The sequence below is a fragment of the Magallana gigas genome, chromosome 4 (genome assembly GCF_963853765.1).
Source record: "Magallana gigas chromosome 4, xbMagGiga1.1, whole genome shotgun sequence".
Classification (NCBI taxonomy): domain Eukaryota; kingdom Metazoa; phylum Mollusca; class Bivalvia; order Ostreida; family Ostreidae; genus Magallana; species Magallana gigas.
Window position 1 is genome coordinate 1,414,148 of NC_088856.1, and position 22,619 is coordinate 1,436,766.

General features: G+C 31.1%; 1 protein-coding gene across 1 annotated transcript; it reads left to right on the forward strand.

The window, feature by feature from the left end:
* Nucleotides 1-4,244: 4,244 nt before the first annotated feature.
* On the forward strand, nt 4,245-15,561 carry LOC105323104 (perlucin-like). Its single transcript, XM_034450531.2, has 4 exons — nt 4,245-4,522; nt 11,652-11,731; nt 14,812-14,905; nt 15,164-15,561. The coding sequence occupies exons 1-4, from the start codon at nt 4,369-4,371 to the stop codon at nt 15,403-15,405; spliced, it is 570 nt and encodes a 189-aa protein (XP_034306422.2). The 5' UTR covers nt 4,245-4,368; the 3' UTR covers nt 15,406-15,561.
* Nucleotides 15,562-22,619: the final 7,058 nt, after the last annotated feature.

Genomic DNA, 22,619 nt, shown 5'->3' on the forward strand with positions numbered 1-22,619 from the left:
TAATCGTGCTGGGTAAACTATGTATCGGGAAACAGTGTGATATTCGGCAGTTTACAACAATGTTAATTCCTTACGTCTTATGTTAAGGATTTTGATGCCATGCTTATTATGTAATTGTTAATAATACGAGGGTGTATAGATCAGTAAGCTACCGGTATAATACTTAATATAAAACAACAAATCCCTACTCATAATTTTGAAAGAATTTAATTTGCTATATTCACATTCACTTTTGCGATCTTCAACTTTCCAGCTATCTTTATGGGGATGTAAGTCTCAAATTGATGGTAAAGATAAGCATACTACATTAAATGGGCTAAGACACGATTTGAGCTCCTAATTATCAAATTTTAGTTTGCTCATGTTTTATGTCTAGAATGATAACTATGGGTATCATTTTTGTTTCCTCAAAATTGAAAGTCAAATATCAAGTTACAAGCAAGATACAGAATTTAAAATTTTTGTTTTGTAAAAAAAAAAAAGGGTCGTCATCTTATTGTTTACACATGTGTTGTATTGGTATACGTTTCAAATAAATGATGCTTTTTCGTTGATAATATTATTTGTTAACACATTGAATCAGTTTGTCTTGTTTGCTAGTAGTCAATTTGTCAAAACATAGTTAGTTTACATTATTTGTAAACAAATATAAGAATCGAGCTTTGTTGACATAAACATGCATTCTTAGCTCATTTGTTACTAACATTCAAATTTGGTTGATTATTTAAAATGCACAAGTAACCCATTTTATGCATAAAGAATATAAAAATAGAATTTTCATCAAAAATCGTGTCAAGGTCCCTTTAAATACATATACCTTATGGATGGTTTCATTTGAAATACTTTAGTTTGTAATGTGTATTGTATATCAACATTAAAAATTTCTATGACAAAAGATACACCTTATACAAGTACTGGGGTTTTTTTATTACATTGCTGACAAACATTGTTTATTCTCTATTTACGATCTCTATTTATTGTTCTATTTTAAAGACCAATTATTATCTGAATAGTGTTTCATATATTTTATGAAAGAGCAAATAGATTTTAATGAACTGAACGTGTGATTTACTGCGGCTTCATAATGCCGGCTTGTATTTATAGATTTCTGGTTGTCAGAAAAATAAATGCAAAACAGTGCTCATAAACTCCAAAAAAGCGATCTTATAAATCATTAACACCATGACAATAGTTAATGAATGAATAATTATCTTACACGAAACTATCAGAAATATGAACAATAAAAAATAAACTTTATGTATTATGTATCATTTTTATTCACGAAAAGGGAAAAGTTTTTTTTCAATGAATCGGAGATTGGTTGGCAAATCGTGATGTATAAACGCGTTTTATTCCACTTGTATTCTATCTGATATCTATTATCAGTTTGTGATATTAAGTTTTCAGAATGACATAAATAAGTATCATTTGAACATAACTAAATTGCATTTTGACATAAATAAGAATCAATTAGCATCTTGGATGTCACATGTGGCCGATATTTGTGATTTTTGGGATTGAATTTAATCAACCCTCCTATGCAGTTACTCAGGCAAACCGAGAGTGAAACAGTGTTTGGACCTAAGCACAAATCAACACCGCTGACAACATTTAGTTCACATCAATAAATTCGATGTAATGAGTTCTAAAGCATTGTTCTTCAAGGAAACTCGTTTATAGATGCCTTGTAAATAGTCAGATTTTAAATGGTACGAAAAATTTAGATATTTTTTGAAGTCGTACATTTTATGTATTCCTACGCCAGAGTTCACTTTAGTCTCGTTCAACCAGACGCTCGGCTGTCTCCGTAAATCTTCGACAAACATAGAGTCTCTCTTGCTTGTCGGAGATTAACGGATACAGCTGAGAGTCTTGTTGAACGAGAGTAGAGTTTTGCTTGGATCAATACAATTTTTCATAACTTTTTCGATTACTTATACGTAGTTTGATGGAATAATTCTTTGAATATTACACATCATGATTGATATTGTGGTTTAACGAAATTCCTGTAGGATTCATATTATAAAAATGTGCGTAATTCAAATACTTGTAGGAAGAAGATGGGGGAATAAGATGGCGCAAATGCCCATTCGGTTTAGTAGTGAAATACTATTTTGAATTTATTTTCCCCAAATTAAATTTATTCAAATATATTATAATACAAGTTTGCAAAAGCAAAATTTCTAACCATAGTCAGTTTTTAATATTTTTAACAAAAAATAAGAAAAAAAATATTGTCGAAAATTTTTTGTGGTATCGAACCCATAAAATAAAAACCCTAGATATAATAGGTTAGCTTATGTCAGGTATTCTAACCACTGAGCCATTTCAAACACAACAAAGTGGGCTTTTTGAATATTATGTACGACTTTGGCCACGAACCACCGGACGTGTATTATTTTTTTCAAAACGTTCAATTGTTGGGTAGAAAGGACTATATATGGTATGGGCCTAAAATGGCCTCCTAAAAGGAATATCATTATTTTATTGTAATTCTTTGTTTTCTTTGTACAGATATATATGTGATGTTTTTACTTAATGTTCATTTTGATTCAAGTGCCCACAATTTAGAAATACGGCATTGTAAAGACAACCTTTTCCCGCCATATTTGCATTTTAGCATATAAGAGCTCGTTTTCAAGCAGTTTTTCTTTCAGGAAACATAGAGCGCATGCTTGAACCAACAAAATATTTTAATCAGAGATGTATCTAACCAAGTCTAATAAGTGACAACAAATTTGTCCTGGCTCAAGCATGGGCTTTATATTTCCCATTTGTAAAAAGATGAGAAAAATGCCAATTTTTGTCTGATTTTGATTGAATTATAGAAATAGCGTCACTTCTGACGTCATATACTGCAAGTGAGTGCAAATAAATCAAAAAAATATGTGAAAATTATATTTTATATCAACTCTTCTAAATTATAACATAACATTTTATTGTACCCGAAACACTTTAAAAAATGGGAATTATGGGGGTCAAATTTAACTCTTATCATATATAGTTTTCTATTTTTAATGTATAGTGGGCCATCTCTCCACGTTTTTGTTGATTGAAATCGGTTCGTTTTCCACTAGACCTTAATTAGAATATGAGATAAATATGGAGCACTGACTCACTCTATAAAAGAAAGTGCCTTGAAGTTCTAAAAAATGACAGTATTTGCAGGTTTTGATACGTGTACGCCTGTTTGAGTCAACATATTCCAAGTATTGAACATATAGGTTAAAATCAATGATTCATTAAAGATATATTGCTTTACATGATTTAAAAAAACCCATCAGATTATTTGATACTTCAATTTTTTAGTAGCCTGTCCGACCGTGTATTTACACACCTTATCCACCTATCTTCTTACTTGCATGCAAAAAAACATATCGTTGATTTTAAAATGAATAACAATCGATAAAATCAACTCCCGTCAGTACTTCAGTACTTTGATTTGTAATTCTTATTTGATTACAATTTTCTTGCATATCAGCAAAGTTCAATCTGCAATTGATGAGATTGTTACAAATGATTAGAAAACCCATTTGTAATATAAATAGAAAAAAGACAAAAGCAGAGCACTTCATAAAATAAGAAATGTGTGTTGGTTATAAAGAAGCAAATTACAAATATTTTATATCAAATATACTTATAACTTTGAAATAACAATGCTTTAGAAACATTTTTTTACACGACATTTATATCACAAACTGATAACTGATATCACATAGAATACAAGTGGACTAAAAAGCGTTCATAAATCACGATTTGAATGTATTTATCATACAAATAACAGAAAAAAATTTGCTTACAAGGGGCAAAGATATGCCACCATACGTTTGGGCTTTTTAGCCTTGATTACACAGATGGGATTTTAAGATCTTGCTCTGCTCTTCAGGTAAAAAGTATTAGAACACATTCTCCAAAGAATTCGTTCACTTGCATGTCAACTAAAATATCTTACAAGTTAACACATTTATTCTGCATGTTGAAAAAACTGACATGTATGAGGTAATATTATGCTACAATAGTAACAAGTTTCGTACTTCGTCACGGATATCTAAAATCCAATCATTATTGATTAGGAGCGTCAAAAGGTATATAAATGGTTTAACCACATACTATAGTAAATGAGTAGCAAGAAGATCATCATTGATAAGTACCATTCGTTGAATCTTATCACAGAAACGGGACTTTCTTTTCATTATCATAATGTTAGGTGTCTTTTCCGAACGTTTCGTTGTTTTCACGTCTTTCTTTTTTATTCGTGATATCATTTCGCTTAACGTGAATTTGTATTTTGAGAGAAATGAAGCTTTTAAGGATCTGCTTCCTATCCATGGTGATGTCAACTACATCTACACAAAGAATGACCTGAGTATGTTCGAGTGTGCTGGAAGCTGTAAATTTTGCGCCGGATTTCTGTATAACAGTGGGTCAAAAACTTGTCATCTTCTGAAAAGTCTTCTCAACGAGACAATTTTTAACAGAAGTCGTGTGGATATCGGATGGGAGCTTTATGAAAGTTTGAATGGTATGTTGAGAACTTGTTAAACAAAACTGAATAATTGATACATTTTCAACAGAAATGTAAGCTAAAAATTGTTCACAAATAGAAATATAAATACAGTGGAACCATTTTGATTCGTGGGCATCAATGTTCGAGTGTAGACAAAATTTTCCTGGGGATCTATTAAAAAAAAAATCGGACGTTTAATCGTTGACGTAGGTTTGACGTAAGAGTTTTTGTTTGTTTATTCACAAAATTTCGTACGTTTACGTCTACTATTGGTTTGACGTAAGTCTATATTTGATATGTTTATAATTGAGTTATTGCGGTTCTACCTTCTTTTTGTCATAAGCAAAATTAAGAAACGAAACCTTTACTCCTATACGATAACGCGCTATGGTTTGCCATGAAAAGACAGTGCCAGAGCTCCTTTTGTATCCCGTATTGCAAAATATATTAATGGTGGTTGAAATTTATATTTCTTAATCTTATTTGAAGCTCAATCATAATCATTCAAATATATAATCCATAATCACCATTTAAAACCTTACACATATTGGAAAAGATATATGTTACGCGACAGCAATTCCGAGTATATCGAATCAGTATAAGTTAAATACTACGAAAATTATTTGATAATATAGGCATTTTCTTTTATTCCTAAAATGCATTCAATCATTTAAACAATAGTCATATGCATACACAAATTAGATATCAGTATGTAATGTAATCAGCGTACTACATATCATGCATGGACCGGGGGGGGGGGGGGGGAGAGGGGGTCCGTCTAGTCCCCCTAGAAAATTTAATTATTTTAGGTATACCCAGCCTTTAAGAAATTGGTGTCTAACCATTTTTTCTTTGAAACAACTTTAACACTTATTAAAAAGACCGAAATATTTATACCTTTGCACGTTTTTTCTATTGTGAGCTTCAGCTCACAACAAGGTCCAAATATTCAACCGCCAAATGTTAATACAATGAAACATGATCTCAAGAGTTATTAAATTATGCACAAAAATTCATCATGTTAGGTCATATTTTTCATTTAAAAAATCTAATGATAGTCATGAACTACATAAATTCTTATGATTTTTCTACAGAAATAATATGAAAGAAATATTACATTTATTCTTCAGACGACCTTTAAAAAACTTCACAATATCGAAAGGAAAATTATCAATCGACACGCCGATCTGGGTGATAACACTTAGTAACTATATTATCGCCGAAACAGACAAAATAAACCGGCATATTTGGAATGTACATGTAACGATAAACTGAAAGTATTTTTGACAGTATTTTAAAAATACCACGTTTTATTACAAACAAATTCTGCAGTAGATTTTTTGGCAGTTAAAAACATGACATAAATTTCATACAGAACTAAGATTTTCTCACATGCGTCTGACGTTCAAAATTTTTCTTTTTCTTTTTACAACAAAATTATTCCCAGGAATATAATAACACTATTATAAAACAGGGAAATATTTTATTATAATACATAAGAAATATTTTTAATGTCAGGCACATGTAGATTTTCTTTCTGTCGATACTTGTAAACAAACAAACATTAGAATAGGCGTATGGGAAGAAAAGAAGTAACTTCGTTATATACGTCTGTGCTCAAAGGCGCTAAAAAGTTCTGCGAATATAAATGAGCAAAAATACAGCGTGACGTCATTTCTCCACAATGCACACTGCGCATGAGCATTGTCGGTAACTAAGAACTTAGACGCACTTACGACTGTAACAGACGTACGACAACATTATTATCTTACGACATCTTTTGTTAATAGCACCATAAACGTAAACGTACGTTTGTTGTAAGATTAAAGTGTAATCGTAGAGGTACGATTTTTGTGAATAGATCCGCAGGTTCGTGGGGACGTAATTTCGTTGGTAGTGTCGTTAGGATAATTTTAATAGATAATAAACAGATGCTTGTATGTATGTCCGTGGGGATGTAAATTCATGGGCAAGAGTTACCCACGAAAGCCATGAACATTGGTCCCCAACGATCAATAATGATTCCAAAGTAAATTAAGGTTTTTGCAGATGTTTGTTTATCGAGATTGAACATGTATATCAAATGTACATAAACCAAATACTGCATGGTCAAATTTTGAAGATAAAAATAAATATTTATTCGTGTTAAATAAATGAATGTAGGGAAGGAGAAAAAAATTAATAAAATATAATTAGCTCTTGCGAAATAAATGGAGTAAAAAAAAACCAAGATAATTAGGATTTTTTTACAACTCGTTTCACTCTTATATTATAAAGTTTATCCTTGTTATATAATTAACCTGAAATATTTTAAAGCAAATTATATTTTTTTCTAATTTTATTTCCCAAATTCCTAGTCTATGACATAGTTTCAATCCCTAACATTTTGAGATTTTTGAAAGTAGAAAGGCAGTAGCCAAGGATAGGCTCTGATTGAACTCATTCTAAAAATACATTTTATCATTAACATATACATGTAACAGAATGTTGATAATTCTAGGTAAAAAATTTATATATTTCTTTTTACATCTAGATCGATTTCTATCAATATTATAATTTCCATAAAACAATTCATAGAATATGTGTGTAAAGTATATCAAAACTGATTTTGTATTATTACATAGAATTTAACAGAGACTTAATAACAGAGATTGGCAACTGATCGAAATCTCGTAAATCCAGCGATCCCTATTATAAAGTGTTCCCAGTTTAAATCAGATTATTTTTTTTTATAAACAATTATATCGAAACATAAACAGCTTAAACCTTTTACCAAAACATTCAAAATATCATATTTTCATGAGTTTATGTCATAAAAACAATATTAAGGAACTTCACTACACCGAGACTTATATTTTTTAAGACACTACGTCACAAGTTGGCGATTTAAATGTTTTGTTAAACTGTTTGTATCAATCGATTCAGATGTATATCGTAATAGCTCAGTGGTAAAAGTATCAGGCTTGTGAACCGCAGGTCATGAGTTCGAATCCTGGGGGATTTTGTTCATGTTTACAGAATGACATTTTTGAAAATATAATTTTTTTTATCTAAAATTACACATTTTTTCGCCTATTTGACACATATACTTCTTATCCATCATGCTATCTATCATAATCGAGTAATTTTCTGTTGTTTTGAGAGAATATTTTAAGGTGTATGGAGGCACCTTAAAAGAGGAGTTTTAGGAGGCAGTTGGCTACCCGTCGTCTGAAATTTCGCTGATGTTTTATAGCTGCCTAATATATTTTCTATATATTAATCTTATTTTTGAATTTTTTGTTTCAAAAATGTCTAAAACCTATGCACACTTTTCATTAAAACAATATACTTTTGGTTTAAGATCATTATCTCAGTTTACTAATAGTTCTCAAAGTAAGATTGGTCCAGTACCATTTTTCAACAACAAAACACGCTAATGGTGGAATTGTCAATCACTGTAACTTATGTCTCTGATTAAAGTAAACAAATAAAATATCCCACAACAGGTATTGAAATATTTTGTATAATTTATTATTATTCTAAGTTTACAATATTAGAGTTGTTTAGTTGAATTACATATGAATTAAAATAATAATATTTCATCGCTGTTCTAATTTTACTTACATATCAATTCCCCACATTTAATTTAAATTTACAGTGAAATAAAAAATCAAGATATTTTGGGAGTGCAAAAACTTTGGTCACCAATTTGCATTGAGATTACGTAGAATTGTTAAAAACAAGTAGATATTTACAGTGATTGCAAATAATATACTCAGTTTCATTAATAGACTCTACAAAGCATTTTTGATAATAGTCTACTCCTATTTTATATTTTTCCCTTGAATTTTGTTTCTGAACACTGTTCTTTAGAACCAAATGTCATTAATAAGAAAAACTAATTATATTACTACATGAAAACATTAATTTTAAAAATTTGATGAAAATGATACATGAGAAGGGGCGCCACTCCTTTAAATTAGAAAAAAAAACACCAAAATTTCAAAGATGGGGTTTACTGTAGTAATATTAAAATGTGTATAAAATATAACAAAAATATTTCATTTTTTCGATGACATTTGTCTAACCCACGTGTTCCTTAATTTCAAAAATTCAATTGTCGACGAAAATCTATAGTTATAAAAAGCATAAACATACTAAAAGTCTAGTATTTCTTTTATTTCTTCAAAACCTGTCAATTCTGACAATGTTTTGTGCTTTAATTAATGATTATAAAATTTCTTTTTATAACAGTTTCAGTTGGTTTTATTTTGTATCGTGCACGTGCACAACAAAGTAATTTTTTGTTACTTGAATAAATTTATAGGTACATAAATTGTTCGAGAAAAAAGTACCAAATTTCTTTGCAAGTCATTTAATTCAAAGTAGTTTAGAATATGAAATCCACTCTCAAAAATTTAAGCATTTAGATGCAATGAAGCTACATGGGGCCTCACGACGGTCTTAAACCCCATGCCGCTCAAAATGAAATTTACCACCATATAAAATTTCTTGATCTGTCTTATTTATAGAAAAGAGCGAGAATCAAGTTATTTTTCCAGATAAAATAACCTATCAAATTATTTTAGCGGTATTAGAAACTTCTTTTTGTAGTTAAAGTTAAACCTTGTCGTATATAACCATGGTTATTATAATAAAGAAACAAGGACATTTGTCATACTGACACCGATTTTTAAATACATTCACCTGATCTTGTTTGGTCCAGCTTCAATCGAACCTCGATTGATTTTTTTTTTAATATTTTTAATTCAAAGAAAAAAGGATCGTTCTTTATAAAAGTTTAAATGTTATGTTTATGTCATATTATGTCCGAGTTACACGATCAGAATTACATATATTCTTATATTTTTACTCACACTCAAATACCAAAACGATAGTATATTCGAATTTACAAGTTTATAGGTCTGGAATTTTTAACACGTTTACTTTCCATATTTATAAAGCAAGTGTTTTACATTTAATAATTCACATAACCAATTAGATTTATTATAAAATAACATTTGCATGATGTTCAAATCATATGAAATAACCTTTGTTTGACCTAGGGGAAAATTGTATATATTGTAACGACCATAGGACATACGAAATGATGACTTCAGTCGACTCTGTTGTTAGTCTTGTTTTTTTCAGCTTGTATGACAGTCGCTTGCCTCGTTTAAGAAACTGTTCGTACGTAGAGGATGCCCCTGCGTTTCGAATTAACTGAGAAACAAAAAAACTCAAAGTACAGGTGGTGAAGGTATTTTGCTACATAGTTAATGAAAGTTGGTCATAGAAAAATTGGATTCATCACGTTTATCATACAGTTTTGTAGCTAAATTATTATTAATGTCCTTTTCTAGAAAAATATCTAAATCTAAATACTTAACAGATTACTCAGACTCTGTGATATCTTTTATTTTAAGCTCACGAGGATCTATCGATCAAGTTGACATAAGAATGGAGGTAATAATTGTTGATAAATAATACGTGGTTGATATATCTAAAAGTCGAGTTGTTGACAACAGCGAGTGGTTATTTTTTCATGTATAAGTCCTTGAATAAAATCTGATTCATATGAATATAGAAATAGGTCTGTTAGCAATAGCCCTCAATTGCACACCTTGGAATTCGTACAGATTGTTGAAAGACCTTATTTTAATATCAAGCTTTCATAATTATGTTGGAAACAACAAAAATTAAAGACAACATGTCAACTTTTGGAAATCTTTCCTTTTAAAATACAGATAAGATAGCTTTTTAATTCAAAGTTCTGATAATTTCTTCTTCGCATGCATATGCATCATTTGTAATTTTATTTTATTGATTTACGCGGACTGGTACATTATAAAATGAATACTTTATAAAGGAAACGTATTTTTGATTTGCATGCATATGCATCATTTGTAATTTTATTTTATTGATTTACGCGGACTGGTACATTATAAAATGAATACTTTATAAAGGAAACGTATTTTTGATTTACCTCGAGTTTGAAGAATTCTTTGATTGCAGTTTACTGCTTCAATTTCCCCTGATTAATACGGAATGGTAATGTGCAAGTTAGGTTGACTGATTTCTGACCGGGTTTTTAAGCCAACTTTTAAACGGGATTCGTTTTTACAGTTTATTCTGGTTTAATCTGTATCACAGCATTGTGTATAGGGGAGTTTCCGCTGAATATTAGGTTTGTCGTAGTGGAATGACAGACAACGAACGACAACGCAATAATTCACACGAGGCAAAACTTTGCCGTTTCCAAGGTTCTATGTACATAAATGTACTTAAACTTCCATTGAGTATGCTATTCATTTTGCTTGTTACCGAGTGTCTTGTTTTTCATACAATATTTTGCTTTTAAACTTAGCTCCCAACTTATCAAGAAGCTTAACGACAGCCAATGCATATACCTGTAGCCCACAAAGTCGAACTTTCATGGCATTTACATTGCATGGGTTTGTGATTTCCTGAACTGTAAAAACTTGTATCTAAACAGTTAAGATATGTTTGTATATATTTTCTCTGCTGCCTCGGTCTTTCACATAGACATAGATTGCTGTCTAACTGCAAGCAGTATATGGAATTCCCAATGACATCGATTGCACGCTCCACTAGCTTGACATCCGTTACCTGATTAGTCCCAGAACACTGTAGATCAGTGTGCTCCAGGTATAACGGTTTGATTGTTCTGTTGACAGGCTTCTTATTCATGACGAGTGTGCACAAGTATATATACCGAAAACGGCAAAATATTGTCACAGGAGAAAGATAATGAACGCCCACTATTCCACTGTAATCTGTGTTACATGAACAAAAACCAAATGCGAATAATTTCGGGTCTAGCAAACAGTAACTTAAATCAAGCCTTCAAAATTAATTTCAATCATTTGTATGTATTATAGATTTACATGAATGCATGCAAATTCTTTCTGTACACCCGTAATGTTTAATATGAAAATGTTAATATTATAAGAATATAAGAATCTCAATGAATTTACTCTTAGGAGGAATTGGACCATACAGCTTCCATAACCTTTGTGCGAAAAAATGATTCTCTTTCCCAAAATATACGTGGCATACTATCGTAAAGCATGTTATGTTAAGTTACGTTAAAAACGTATTTCATTCTTTTATCATGTTTAATAATCATTTACACTTACAGTTGGCGGTTCGGGATGGTATCTCTACAGAACTCATCGTTATACGTACTTGGACTTGAAGAAAACAATGGCGGACGCAAAGGTATCTTTTAAGTTTTGTTTGTACGTGAGGAGTAAGGATTTCAAGCGAGTAATAATACCAGTATTATATATACAACTTTATAGAATTTGAAATTGCTTAAGGTAAAAATGAATTATGTTGTTAACCAAACCAACATTGCTACAAAATGCTACGAAAACTGATCAGTTTGTTATGGATTTTCAAAACTAAGTTAAAAGAAACGAATAAAGTGTTCTTCACAACCAAAATCGTGTTTAATAAAAGACCTTTTTCACATGTTCACATTAACATTGTTCAAATGGTATTGTTTTGATAATCGATAAGTCAATATATTATTTCTCTTTAAATTAAAATTAGTTTCCTTAAACTTTTTGGCATTAGTAAGGAATAAAACTTTTAAATTCTAATACATTCGTTGATGAACTAGCACTGGTTTTTTGGAACAATAAAAGCCATTCTTTACAAACACATGTCGCATTAACACGTTCTTTGTCGAGCGCAAATCGTTTTACCTTTTTTTCTCAATTACAAAACATCAATATACTCCGTTGGCATTAAAGCAATATGAGCTGCAATTTTCTTGATGAAATTTTTTTTAACGAAAATGTTATTTTCTACAAAAATGACAGAAATATCATGGTTTTTAAATTTCTTCTCGCCAAAATTTTGTGATTAGGGCCGTTAAGGAGCCTTAATTGGAGCAAAATTGAATTATTGTCGTCCTGTACAAAAATTTATTTGCTATATGTTCCTTAGAAGAGATATCTTTCCTCTGTAAAAAATTAATGATTTTTTCCAACCTTATTTATCATAAAAGTTTAAGTCACATGCATATAATCATACTAGCAGGTTGTTACAGCAAAATAAAATTCTAAAAATACAGCTCATATTGCTTTAAAAATTGAATAATGCATAACAATCACAATTGGTATTGAGAAAAAAACCTCCCGTACTAATATTAGTATGGAGGTAAAGATTTGGACCACGATTGATTTAATCATATACATGAACATAAACTGTTGGGTTCTGTTTCTGCTTTTTCCATATATAATGTTTGTATGAACACATGTATAAAATGATTCAAGCTAAATCAACTTCTCTGTGTCAAAGTTTACAAAAAGTAATAATTTTTGAAATAAAAATTATTTACAAATATTAATGCTAGCTAGCAATTTATGGATTTTTAAAAATGTATTCTTCATAAACTCTATGCCAACAATGAATAATAGATTAATTTTTACGGATAGATTTCATTTCCATCAAGGCATTCAATTAAACGTATTAACAGTTTAATTAAACAGCTTCCCCCCAATATATATCACAATATACCAAATTAAGGGAATGGAGAATCTAATAATACATTGAAATTTTAAAATCCCTTGATCTATATATATACTTCTATGAATAAATTTAATAATATGATGATTTATTTACTATAATACAATATCATAGAACTACAAAATAAATAAAAGAAACGTGTGAAAATGCAAGTAAACAATAAAATCACATGTAGCAAAATGGTACAAAATTTTATCTTTCGCGACTCCCCTTTAGAAAATGGATGTGGATGCGTAACGGTATAAATCTTTAATAACATGAAATGATTGACACATTAGTGACAACTTTTTGCATGAAATTTCATTACATGTAATATTTAAGGTATATCAGTTTAGACTCGTTTCCTAGAGAATAATTTTATCTTGACTCACATTTTTCAGACCATCATTTAAAATAAATTACGGCGGCGTTAAAGTGTCAAATGAACAATTAAAAAATTAATCTTATTTTTTCGGACAATTGAAATCAATTCAATCTATTTCACCCAAACCGTCAATCTGACGGTTTATGAGGTACATTTATATAAATATTTACAAATGTCCATGTACAGTACACATTAGAGAAAAATGTGAGAAAAAGTACAAATGTTTTAACGTAGACAATAATTCATAAAATTTAAAAGTATTTGGTCTTTCACAAATTTAGGTACCAAGTATTTTTGTCTAATACATGTACATGAAAGAAATTTGATTTATTCTGACGAATTAGGATTTGTTCGGACGTATTAGATATTTGTTCGGACAAAATCTTATTTGTTTGGACAAAATTATATTTATTTAGACGAATTGTGATTTGTTCGGACATATTAGCTGTTGTTCAGACTACTAAGTTATTTGTTCGGACGAAGTAAGGTTTCTTCGGACCAAATAGGATTTGATCGGACGGATAAGGTACTTGTTTTGACGAATTAGGATTTGTTTGGACTAATTAGAATTTGTTAGGACGAAATAGGATTGTTCAGACGAATTAGATATTTGTTCGAACAAGTAAGTTATTTGTGGGGACAAATCATGTATTTGTTAAGACGAATATTCATGGTCATGGATACATACATGAGAAAATTCAAATTCAGCTTACAAGATCATGGCCAGATCACACAAATTGCAATGGGGGAAGAGGGGGGGGGGGGGGTCTGAGAAAAAATTTGTTTGCCGACGGTGTGCAAGCCCCCCCCCCCCCCCCCGACTACACTCTAGATCCGCGCATGGATATCCAAACTCTAGGCAACGCAGGGTTTTTTTCTTTGGTAACCATAACATTTTCCCCGGGCCTGTTAATCTACATCATTGCCGTATCAGATAGTCTAAGTTACTCCTTGTATTAACACTTAAATTATTCGTCCAAGCAAATCTTAATTCGTCAGAACAAATACCTAATTCGTCCGAACAAATCTTAATTTTTCCAAACAAATACCTAATTCATCCGGAAAAAAACTTACTCTTCAGAACAAACACCTAAAAAAATTTAACAAATCCTAATTCGTCCGAAAAAAAAAAATAGCTAATTCGACCGAAAAAATCCTAATTTGTCCAAACAAATCTAAAGTTGTCCGAACAAATAACTTATCCGTCCGAACAAAGAGCCAATTTTATCAAACAAATCCTTATTCGTCCTAACAAATAAATAATTCGTCCGAGCATATAGCTGATTCGTCCAAACAAATCCTACTTTGTTAAAAACAAAAATAAAAAGAGAGATAGAGAAGGAAAGAGAGAAATTCACAGTGACAAAGAACAGAATGAAATGTTTTAACATTTTGACAGGATTACTGTGCCAGCATCGGTGCATATCTTGTTCAAATAGACACAAGGGATGAAAACGAATGGATTAAAGGAACATTACAACCAGCATTGAAGGGTAAAATTCATCATTTTAACTTTTATTGGAATTGACATTATTTTTAATCCTCAAATATGAATACAAAAAAATTAAAGATTAATTTTAACAATCATTCATGCTTCATCAGATAGTTTAAACTGTCAAAGAACTTTAAAAGCTCTTCTTTAACTTTAATGGACTAGAGTAATATCTGTTTACATTGATTATATGTTTACATCTCGCGAATCAAACGTTACGGTCAAATTTTGAAATGATGTCATATACATAAATATACAGAAACATGCAGCAATACCTATTGTTGTGATACATGGATCGGAGCCACTGACCAAGTTGAGGAGAACATGTTCCAGTGGACAAACAAAGCAAATGTGGTATTCTCTAACTGGATTTCAGGGCAACCCGACGACGATGGAGGCGACGAGGACTGTGCTGCCCTGTGTCTCAATGGTCAATGGAATGATTATCCTTGCACCCGCCTTTTAAATACTATCTGTGAAAAAGACAATTTATTTAATTAATCGTGATTTTAAATAAAAACCTAAGTAAGATGTTGTCGGCTAAATATCTTCTGTCATAACTGGTCATCAAAAGGCGGTTTATCTAACTTTTTTAGAAAAAATTACTCACTTTGAAAGAGAGTGTTGCAAAACAGCGGGAATATTCCGTAACGTGGAAGGGACATTTTTAAAATAACCGTATGGCTTGAAGAGTCGTATCTAAATATATATATATATATATATATATATATATATATATATATATATATATATATATATATATATATATATATATATATATATATATATATATACATTACGTAGAGCACTATATTTACAAAGTGGTTATGTTCCGTATGTGGGCAAAGTACGGTGATACACAAACATTTGACGCGCATTCCTATCGAACACGGTAACCACAAAAAATACACTTAGGAAGATAAGCATATACTTTGTTTTTTGATGTTAACATATATATTATTTGATTTCAACTGTCCAGCGTGTGTAAAGTATCATTCATTGGAGCTACATGAATTAACCTTAATCTGTCTCTAAAAAACCGTCAGAGTTGGAATTTTAATCATCGCATGTTTCTATAGAATGTAAAAAACGCCTAGTCCAGATTTAAAAAATTGGAATAAAAATATCCGTACACATTTTCATTAACCTATTTCTTAATTATCGATTCATACTTTTTAATGTTTTTTTTTTTGCTTTTAACAACCTGTACATGTATTTTTGAAATCGGCATACCCGGTTATTTTATATTTTTAAAAAAAGGGGGGGGGGGAATCAGCTTTTTAAATTGATGGGTACATTGTTTTAAATCCTTTGTTAATAAGGAAATGTTTATAATTCATGTTTATAACGGGGATTTCACACAGTAAGTAATCTTTAAAAAAAAATAAGCATGCATGCAAAATATTACATCAACAAGCGTTTGATTTACTTTATTCTGACATTGTTGAATTACCTATATACATAACCTTTTCATGCAATTAAAAGAAATATGTGGTAAAAAACATTTCAACTCGGGGAGTACATATCTTAAACTACTGCAACAAGTAGTTTTTCTCGGTATTACAATCTCGACGCAAATTGTCGTAGTCGGTTAATTGTTTAAAAGTTCATAAAATTTGAAACTTGACAATGTTTTTACTATAATCAACACTTGTAACGCTTCTTTAACCTAAGCAGTAAAGTTTATTATATCTTATGTCGTATGCATACTTGTAATTCAAAGGCTGAACTATGCTTGTTTGATGTTTTCCTTCATATCTAAAATGAATTTTATTATACCCCCCCCCCCGCAAGCGAAGTTTGGGGGGTATATAGGAATCACCTTGTCCGTCCGTCCGTCTGTCCGTCCGTCCGTCCGTCTGTACGTCTGTCTGTTCAATTCGTTTCCAGTCCATATCTTTCTTATGGAGAAACATTGGAAGTTCTTACTTCACACAAAGATTGCTTATAACCTAAGGGTGTGTCATGACCTTGACCCAAGGTCATTTGGGCAAGGTCAAGGTCACTGGCAGAAAAAGTTCATAATTCGTGTCCGGTCCATATCTTTTTATTGGAGAAACATTGGTAGTTCTTACTTCACACAAAGATTGCTTATGACCTAAGGGCGTGTCATGACCTTGACCCAAGGTCATTTTAGGAAGGTCAAGGTCACTGGCAGAAAAAGTGCAAAATTCGTGTCCGGTCAATATCTTTTTAATGGAGAAACATTGGAAGTTCTTACTTCACACAAAGTTATCTTATGACCTAAGGGTGTGTCATGACCTTGACCCAAGGTTATTTTGGCAAGGTCAAAGTCACTGGCAGAAAAAGTTCAAAATTTGTGTCCGGTCCATATCTTTCTTATGGAGAAACATTGGAAGTTCTTAATTCACATCAAGATTGCTTATAACCTAAGGGTGTGTCATGACCTTGACCCAAGGTCATTTGGGCAAGGCCAATGTCACTGGCAGAAAAGTGCAAAATTCATGTCCAGTCCATATCTTTTTAATGGACAAATATTGGAAGTTCTTAATTCACATCAAGATTGCTTATAACCTTAGGGTTTGTCATGACCTTGACCCAAGTTCAATTGAGGAAGTTCAAGGTCATTGTTTAAAAAAATCGGGCTCAGTATAGCAATTATTCAAAATGATTATATTAAATGGCTGCTTAACATGTGGAATTTTATTTGATTCGAGTCATGTTTGTTAACATAAGGATGCAAATGTCCTCATGTATTAACAGTTAACTTGAACTAAAATTGAATTTAAAGAATAGAAATTGGTTTGTGTAATCATATTAGCATTAACAGTTTTAAAAAATACAGCAGTTTTTATTTATAGAAAATGGACGGTGAAATAGATTCGTCCAATATTTTCTATAATAGAAAAAATACAAAAAATACATGAGTTATGATTTTTTTTCTTAGCGGGGGGTATCAATTGTGAGCTTGCTCACAGTACCTCTAGTTTATTTGTTTATTATAAGTTTGTACAAAATAAAGCCGTTTTAAAACTAAGATTGCGTTTGCTTTTAGAATGAGGCTTTTTTACTGTTAATCATGCAAAAGTCAAAAGTTTTGCCCGGACAAGACAGAGTTGAGTGGCGTAGTGTTAGAAATTAAAAACAAAAGACCATAAAACTTGGGCACGAAAATTAAGGAGAGAAATTTTACAATAAAGTAAATTAATTGCAAATAGCTTTATGTTATATTTTTTTATACATTGCAGAGCAAGTATATCTTTTAAATATGAGAGCATAGGTTTTAGTATGTTTTCTTAATTGGACCATTACATTAATGTGATATTATCTTTAAAACACTTTTCGACTGTCTTGACACATCATTAACATCATTAAACTTTTTAAAATGAAAGAATAGATTTTAGATTCAGTAAATATGTTAGTGTTATGTGCATGAAAATATAATCACATGGAAGATATGAGTTATTTATGTTAATACGTGTCCCGTAACATTACTTAGCTAAAAGTTGTCATAGCGTTGCAATCTAAAGCGTTCTAAAAAACTATGTATCCACTATTGTGGTTTTTTCTTATAAACCACATACATGTATTTATATGAGATCTATATCCGTTGAAATATAGTGTAGTTATTTACTTCATTAACTCTGATATTCATTTTACTGAATTTGAAATGATCTATTAGTTAAAAGTAGATTATGCAATCCATTTAAGGAATATTGTAAAGATGTTTAATAATAAATCGTCGTGGCATAGATATACTTTTTGTTTTTCATGTTTGATTTGAATTTTATAGCCAAGTAACTCTTATTAAAAGATTAATATCGAAATTAAGAGAGAGAGAGAGAGAGAGAGAGAGAGAGAGAGAGAGAGAGAGAGAGAGAGAGAGAGAGAGTTCTTGTTAGAATAGAAAAATTGATAAAAACGAATGCATAAAATAAAGAAAAGTTTTACTACCATTGGAGGAACTCTGTAAGCGTTCATCATTCATTAATTAAACATTTATTTTCTCAACTATTATTGCACTGTATTTTCGTCTGTTGTACTTCATCAGATACTTTCTGATGTCAATTAAAAAAACTTTTTTTAAAGCGCTATTACCTGTAACATGCAAGTGTAATATATTGTGGTAAAAATCAATCTTGCGAGCCCAAAATTTAGGTCAAATATAAATGCAACTAGACACGATCTCGTTGCGAGCAACGAGAAGGTCTTCCGTCTGATTTTAGAATTTAAGATATATGTTCGATCTTGATTTTACTATTTAACAGCTAAACATGATTTAGAATAGAAAAACAGGGTCTACATTCTAAGGGCCAGATATTTTGTTTCAGGGATAAGAGCTTTGTTCAACAAGTGTTTAGAAATTCGTCACCGTTCTTGAGATATCTGAGAAAAAAAGTTTTAGGGACCAGTCCCTTATAATTATCTCCTTATTGGAGCCGCTGAACTAAATTGTGAAGGTTGCATTTTGTTAAGTACATCATTTTGAGCATCTTTTCTTCTATACTGCATTTCAAAATAGTTTCCTTTTTGAGATAAAGGTGGTCATAGTTTATGGACTCTTGACCCCTAAAGAATCCTTATTACATAACACATGAGTCTTGGATACATAACTGTAAGATAAACATATTTGCTTCTATAGCCTTTCATTAAATTTCCCTAAGTAAAGAGCTACAGATGAAAGATTTTAGAGCCCTTTAGTTCCCTAATTTGAGGGACCAGCCCCTTTTTCTTGATATCAAATAAAAGGTCATTTAAATCTCAACACATTTTGTTCAACAACTGTTTAGAAATTCGTTACCGTTCTTGAGATATATGGGAAAGAACGTTTTAGGGGCTGATCCCTTAACTCCTTATAGGGGCCATTTAACGAAATTTTGAAAATTTCATATGATTAAGTACATCATTCTGAGTGTCTTTTCTTCTATACTGTATTTCAAAATATTTTTCCTTTTTGAGATATTAGTGATCAAAATTCTGGAATTTTGACCCCTAAAAACCCCTTATTATGTAAGACATGATAAAATCATTACATTGCTTGGATACATAACTGTAAGATAAACATATTTGCTTCTATAACCGTTCACAAAATATCCCTAAGTAAAGGGCTACAGATAAAAAACTTTAGAGCCCTTTGGTCCCCTAATTTTAGGGACCAGCCCCTTTTTCTTGATATCAAATAAAAGGTCATTTAAATCTCAACACATTTTGTTCAACAACTGTTTAGAAATTTGTTACTGTTCTTGAGATATATGGGAAAGAACATTTTAGGGGCCGATCCCCTAACTCCTTCTAGGGGCCGTTTAACGGAATTTTGAAAATTGCACATGATTTAATACATCATTTTGAGCATCTTTTCTTCTATACTGCATTTCAAAATAGTTTGATTCTGAGATATTGATGATCAAAATTCTGGAATGTTGGCCCCTAAAATCCCCTTATTATGTAACACATGATAAAATCATTACATTGCTTGGATACATAACTGTAAGATAAACATATTTGCTTCTATAACCGTTCACAAAATATCCCTCAGTAAAGGGCTACAGATGAAAGACTTAAGAGCCCTTTGGTCCCCTAATTTAAGAGGGCCAGCCCCTTTTTCTTGATATCAAATAAAAGGTCATTTAAATCACAACCTATTTTGTTCAACAACTGTTTAGAAATTCGTTATTGTTCTTGAGATATACGGGAAAGAACATTTTAGGAGCCGATCCCTCAACTCCTTGTAGGGGTCGTTTAACGAAATTTTGAAAATTGCATATGATCTAATACATCATTCTGAGCATCTTTTCTTCTATAGTGCATTTCAAAATATTTTTCCTTTCTGAAATATTGGTGATCAAAATTCTGGAATTTTGGCCCCTAAAAACCCCTTATTACGTAACACTTGATAAAATCATTTCATTGCTTGGATACATAACTGTAAAATAAACATATATGCTTCTATAATTGTTCACAAAATATCCCTCAGTGAAGGGCTACAGATGAAAGACTTTAGAGCCCTTTGGTCCCCTAATTTTAGGGGCCAGCCCCTTTTTCCTGATATCAAATGAAAGGTCTCGTAAATATAAACTTTTTTTGTATTACATGTGTTAACAAAATATTTTTCAGAAAAGAGATGAACTAAGAAAACCATGAAAAATTACGACGTTATTTTAGTCTCAATTTTCGGGACCAGGCTTTAACTCCTTTTGAGCATGACAAATATGAATGCCAAATTGCACATCTACAATCTCTTGTCTACAATCCCTGAAAGTTTGAACTCAATATCTTTTACCGTTTAGGAGGAGATCCCTGGACAAGCCGACCCACTGAAAATCGCTAAAACGTCTCTCAAGAACGGAAATGACGTCATCAAAATAAAAAAATGTAAATTAGGTTCGGATTAATATCTATTAGATCTGAAAGTTTCACGAAAATCGGTTCAGCCATTTCCGAGAAATCGCCTGCACAAATTTTGTAAGAAAAAAAAAAATAATAATAGGGTAAAAGAAACCGAACGAAAACAATAAGGTCTTCCGTTGGAAAACGGAAGACCTTAATAATATCGAGTTATACCTACCATTTAGAAACTTGCTATAAGCTGAAATATATCTGTGTTGTGATAATTGGATTGGAGCCAGATATACAACTGAGGAGTATCTGTTCCATGCAGTGAACAAAAGAAGAAAATTCGGTATAAACCAGCTAAATTTTAGCCAAGCCTAGCAACGGCAAAAGCAAATAAGACACTGTTTTGTTTCACAATGGTCAGTGGAATGATAGAGTGAGAGAAAGAGAAAGAAATAAAGAAAGAATGATAAGATAAAATAATGTTTATTCAAAGTCGGTTTTTACAACAACAAGGAGTTATTTTCCCACGACATAATACCATTACATGTATGTTTATCCTATATTTGTCAATTTTCAGGATGGTGGCAATGTTTATCATATTTGTTATGACACAAATCCAACATGATGGATTGCGATGAAAATATTGTTGTATGTAGAGATATGTCCAAGGGGCTTAAAAACAAATTAGTCATCATCCATATCCTTGTTCAAGTATCGTTAAAAATAAAAAACAAGATATGATCTACTTGGATATCATGATAAATCAATCTAGAACAACAGGTAGCCAGTAATAAGAAAATGATCTACTTGGATATCATGATAAATCAATCTAGAACAACAGGTCGCCAGGTATAAAGATATGATCTACTTGGATATCATGATAAATCAATCTAGAACAACAGGTAGCCAGATATAAAGATATGATCTACTTGGATATCACAATAAATCATTCTAGAACAACAGGTCGTCAGATATAAAGATATGATCTACTTGGATATCATGATAAATCAATCTGGAACAATGGGTAGTCAGATATAAAGATATGATCTACTTGGATATTACGATAAATCATTCTAGAACAACAGGTAGCCAGATATAAAGATATGATCTACTTGGATATCACGATAAATATTTCTAGAACAACATGTAGCCAGATATAAAGATATAATTTACTTAGATATTTTGATAAATCAATGTAGAACAACAGGTCGCCAGATATAAAGATATGATCTACTTGGATATCACGATAAATCTTTCTAGAACAACATGTAGCCAGATATAAAGATATAATTTACTTGGATATCATGATAAATCAATCTAGAACAACAGGTCGCCAGATATAAAGATATGATCTACTTGGATATCACGATAAATCATTCTAGAACAACAGGTCGCCAGATATAAAGATATAATGTAGT

Coding starts and splice junctions, on each gene's coding strand:
- LOC105323104 (XM_034450531.2), top strand. CDS start 4,369: ATGTTCGAGTGTGCTGGAAGCTGTAAATTTTGCGCCGGATTTCTGTAT. Junction 4,523..11,651: donor GCTTTATGAAAGTTTGAATG/GTATGTTGAGAA, acceptor TTACACTTACAG/TTGGCGGTTCGGGATGGTAT. Junction 14,906..15,163: donor ATTACAACCAGCATTGAAGG/GTAAAATTCATC, acceptor ATAAATATACAG/AAACATGCAGCAATACCTAT.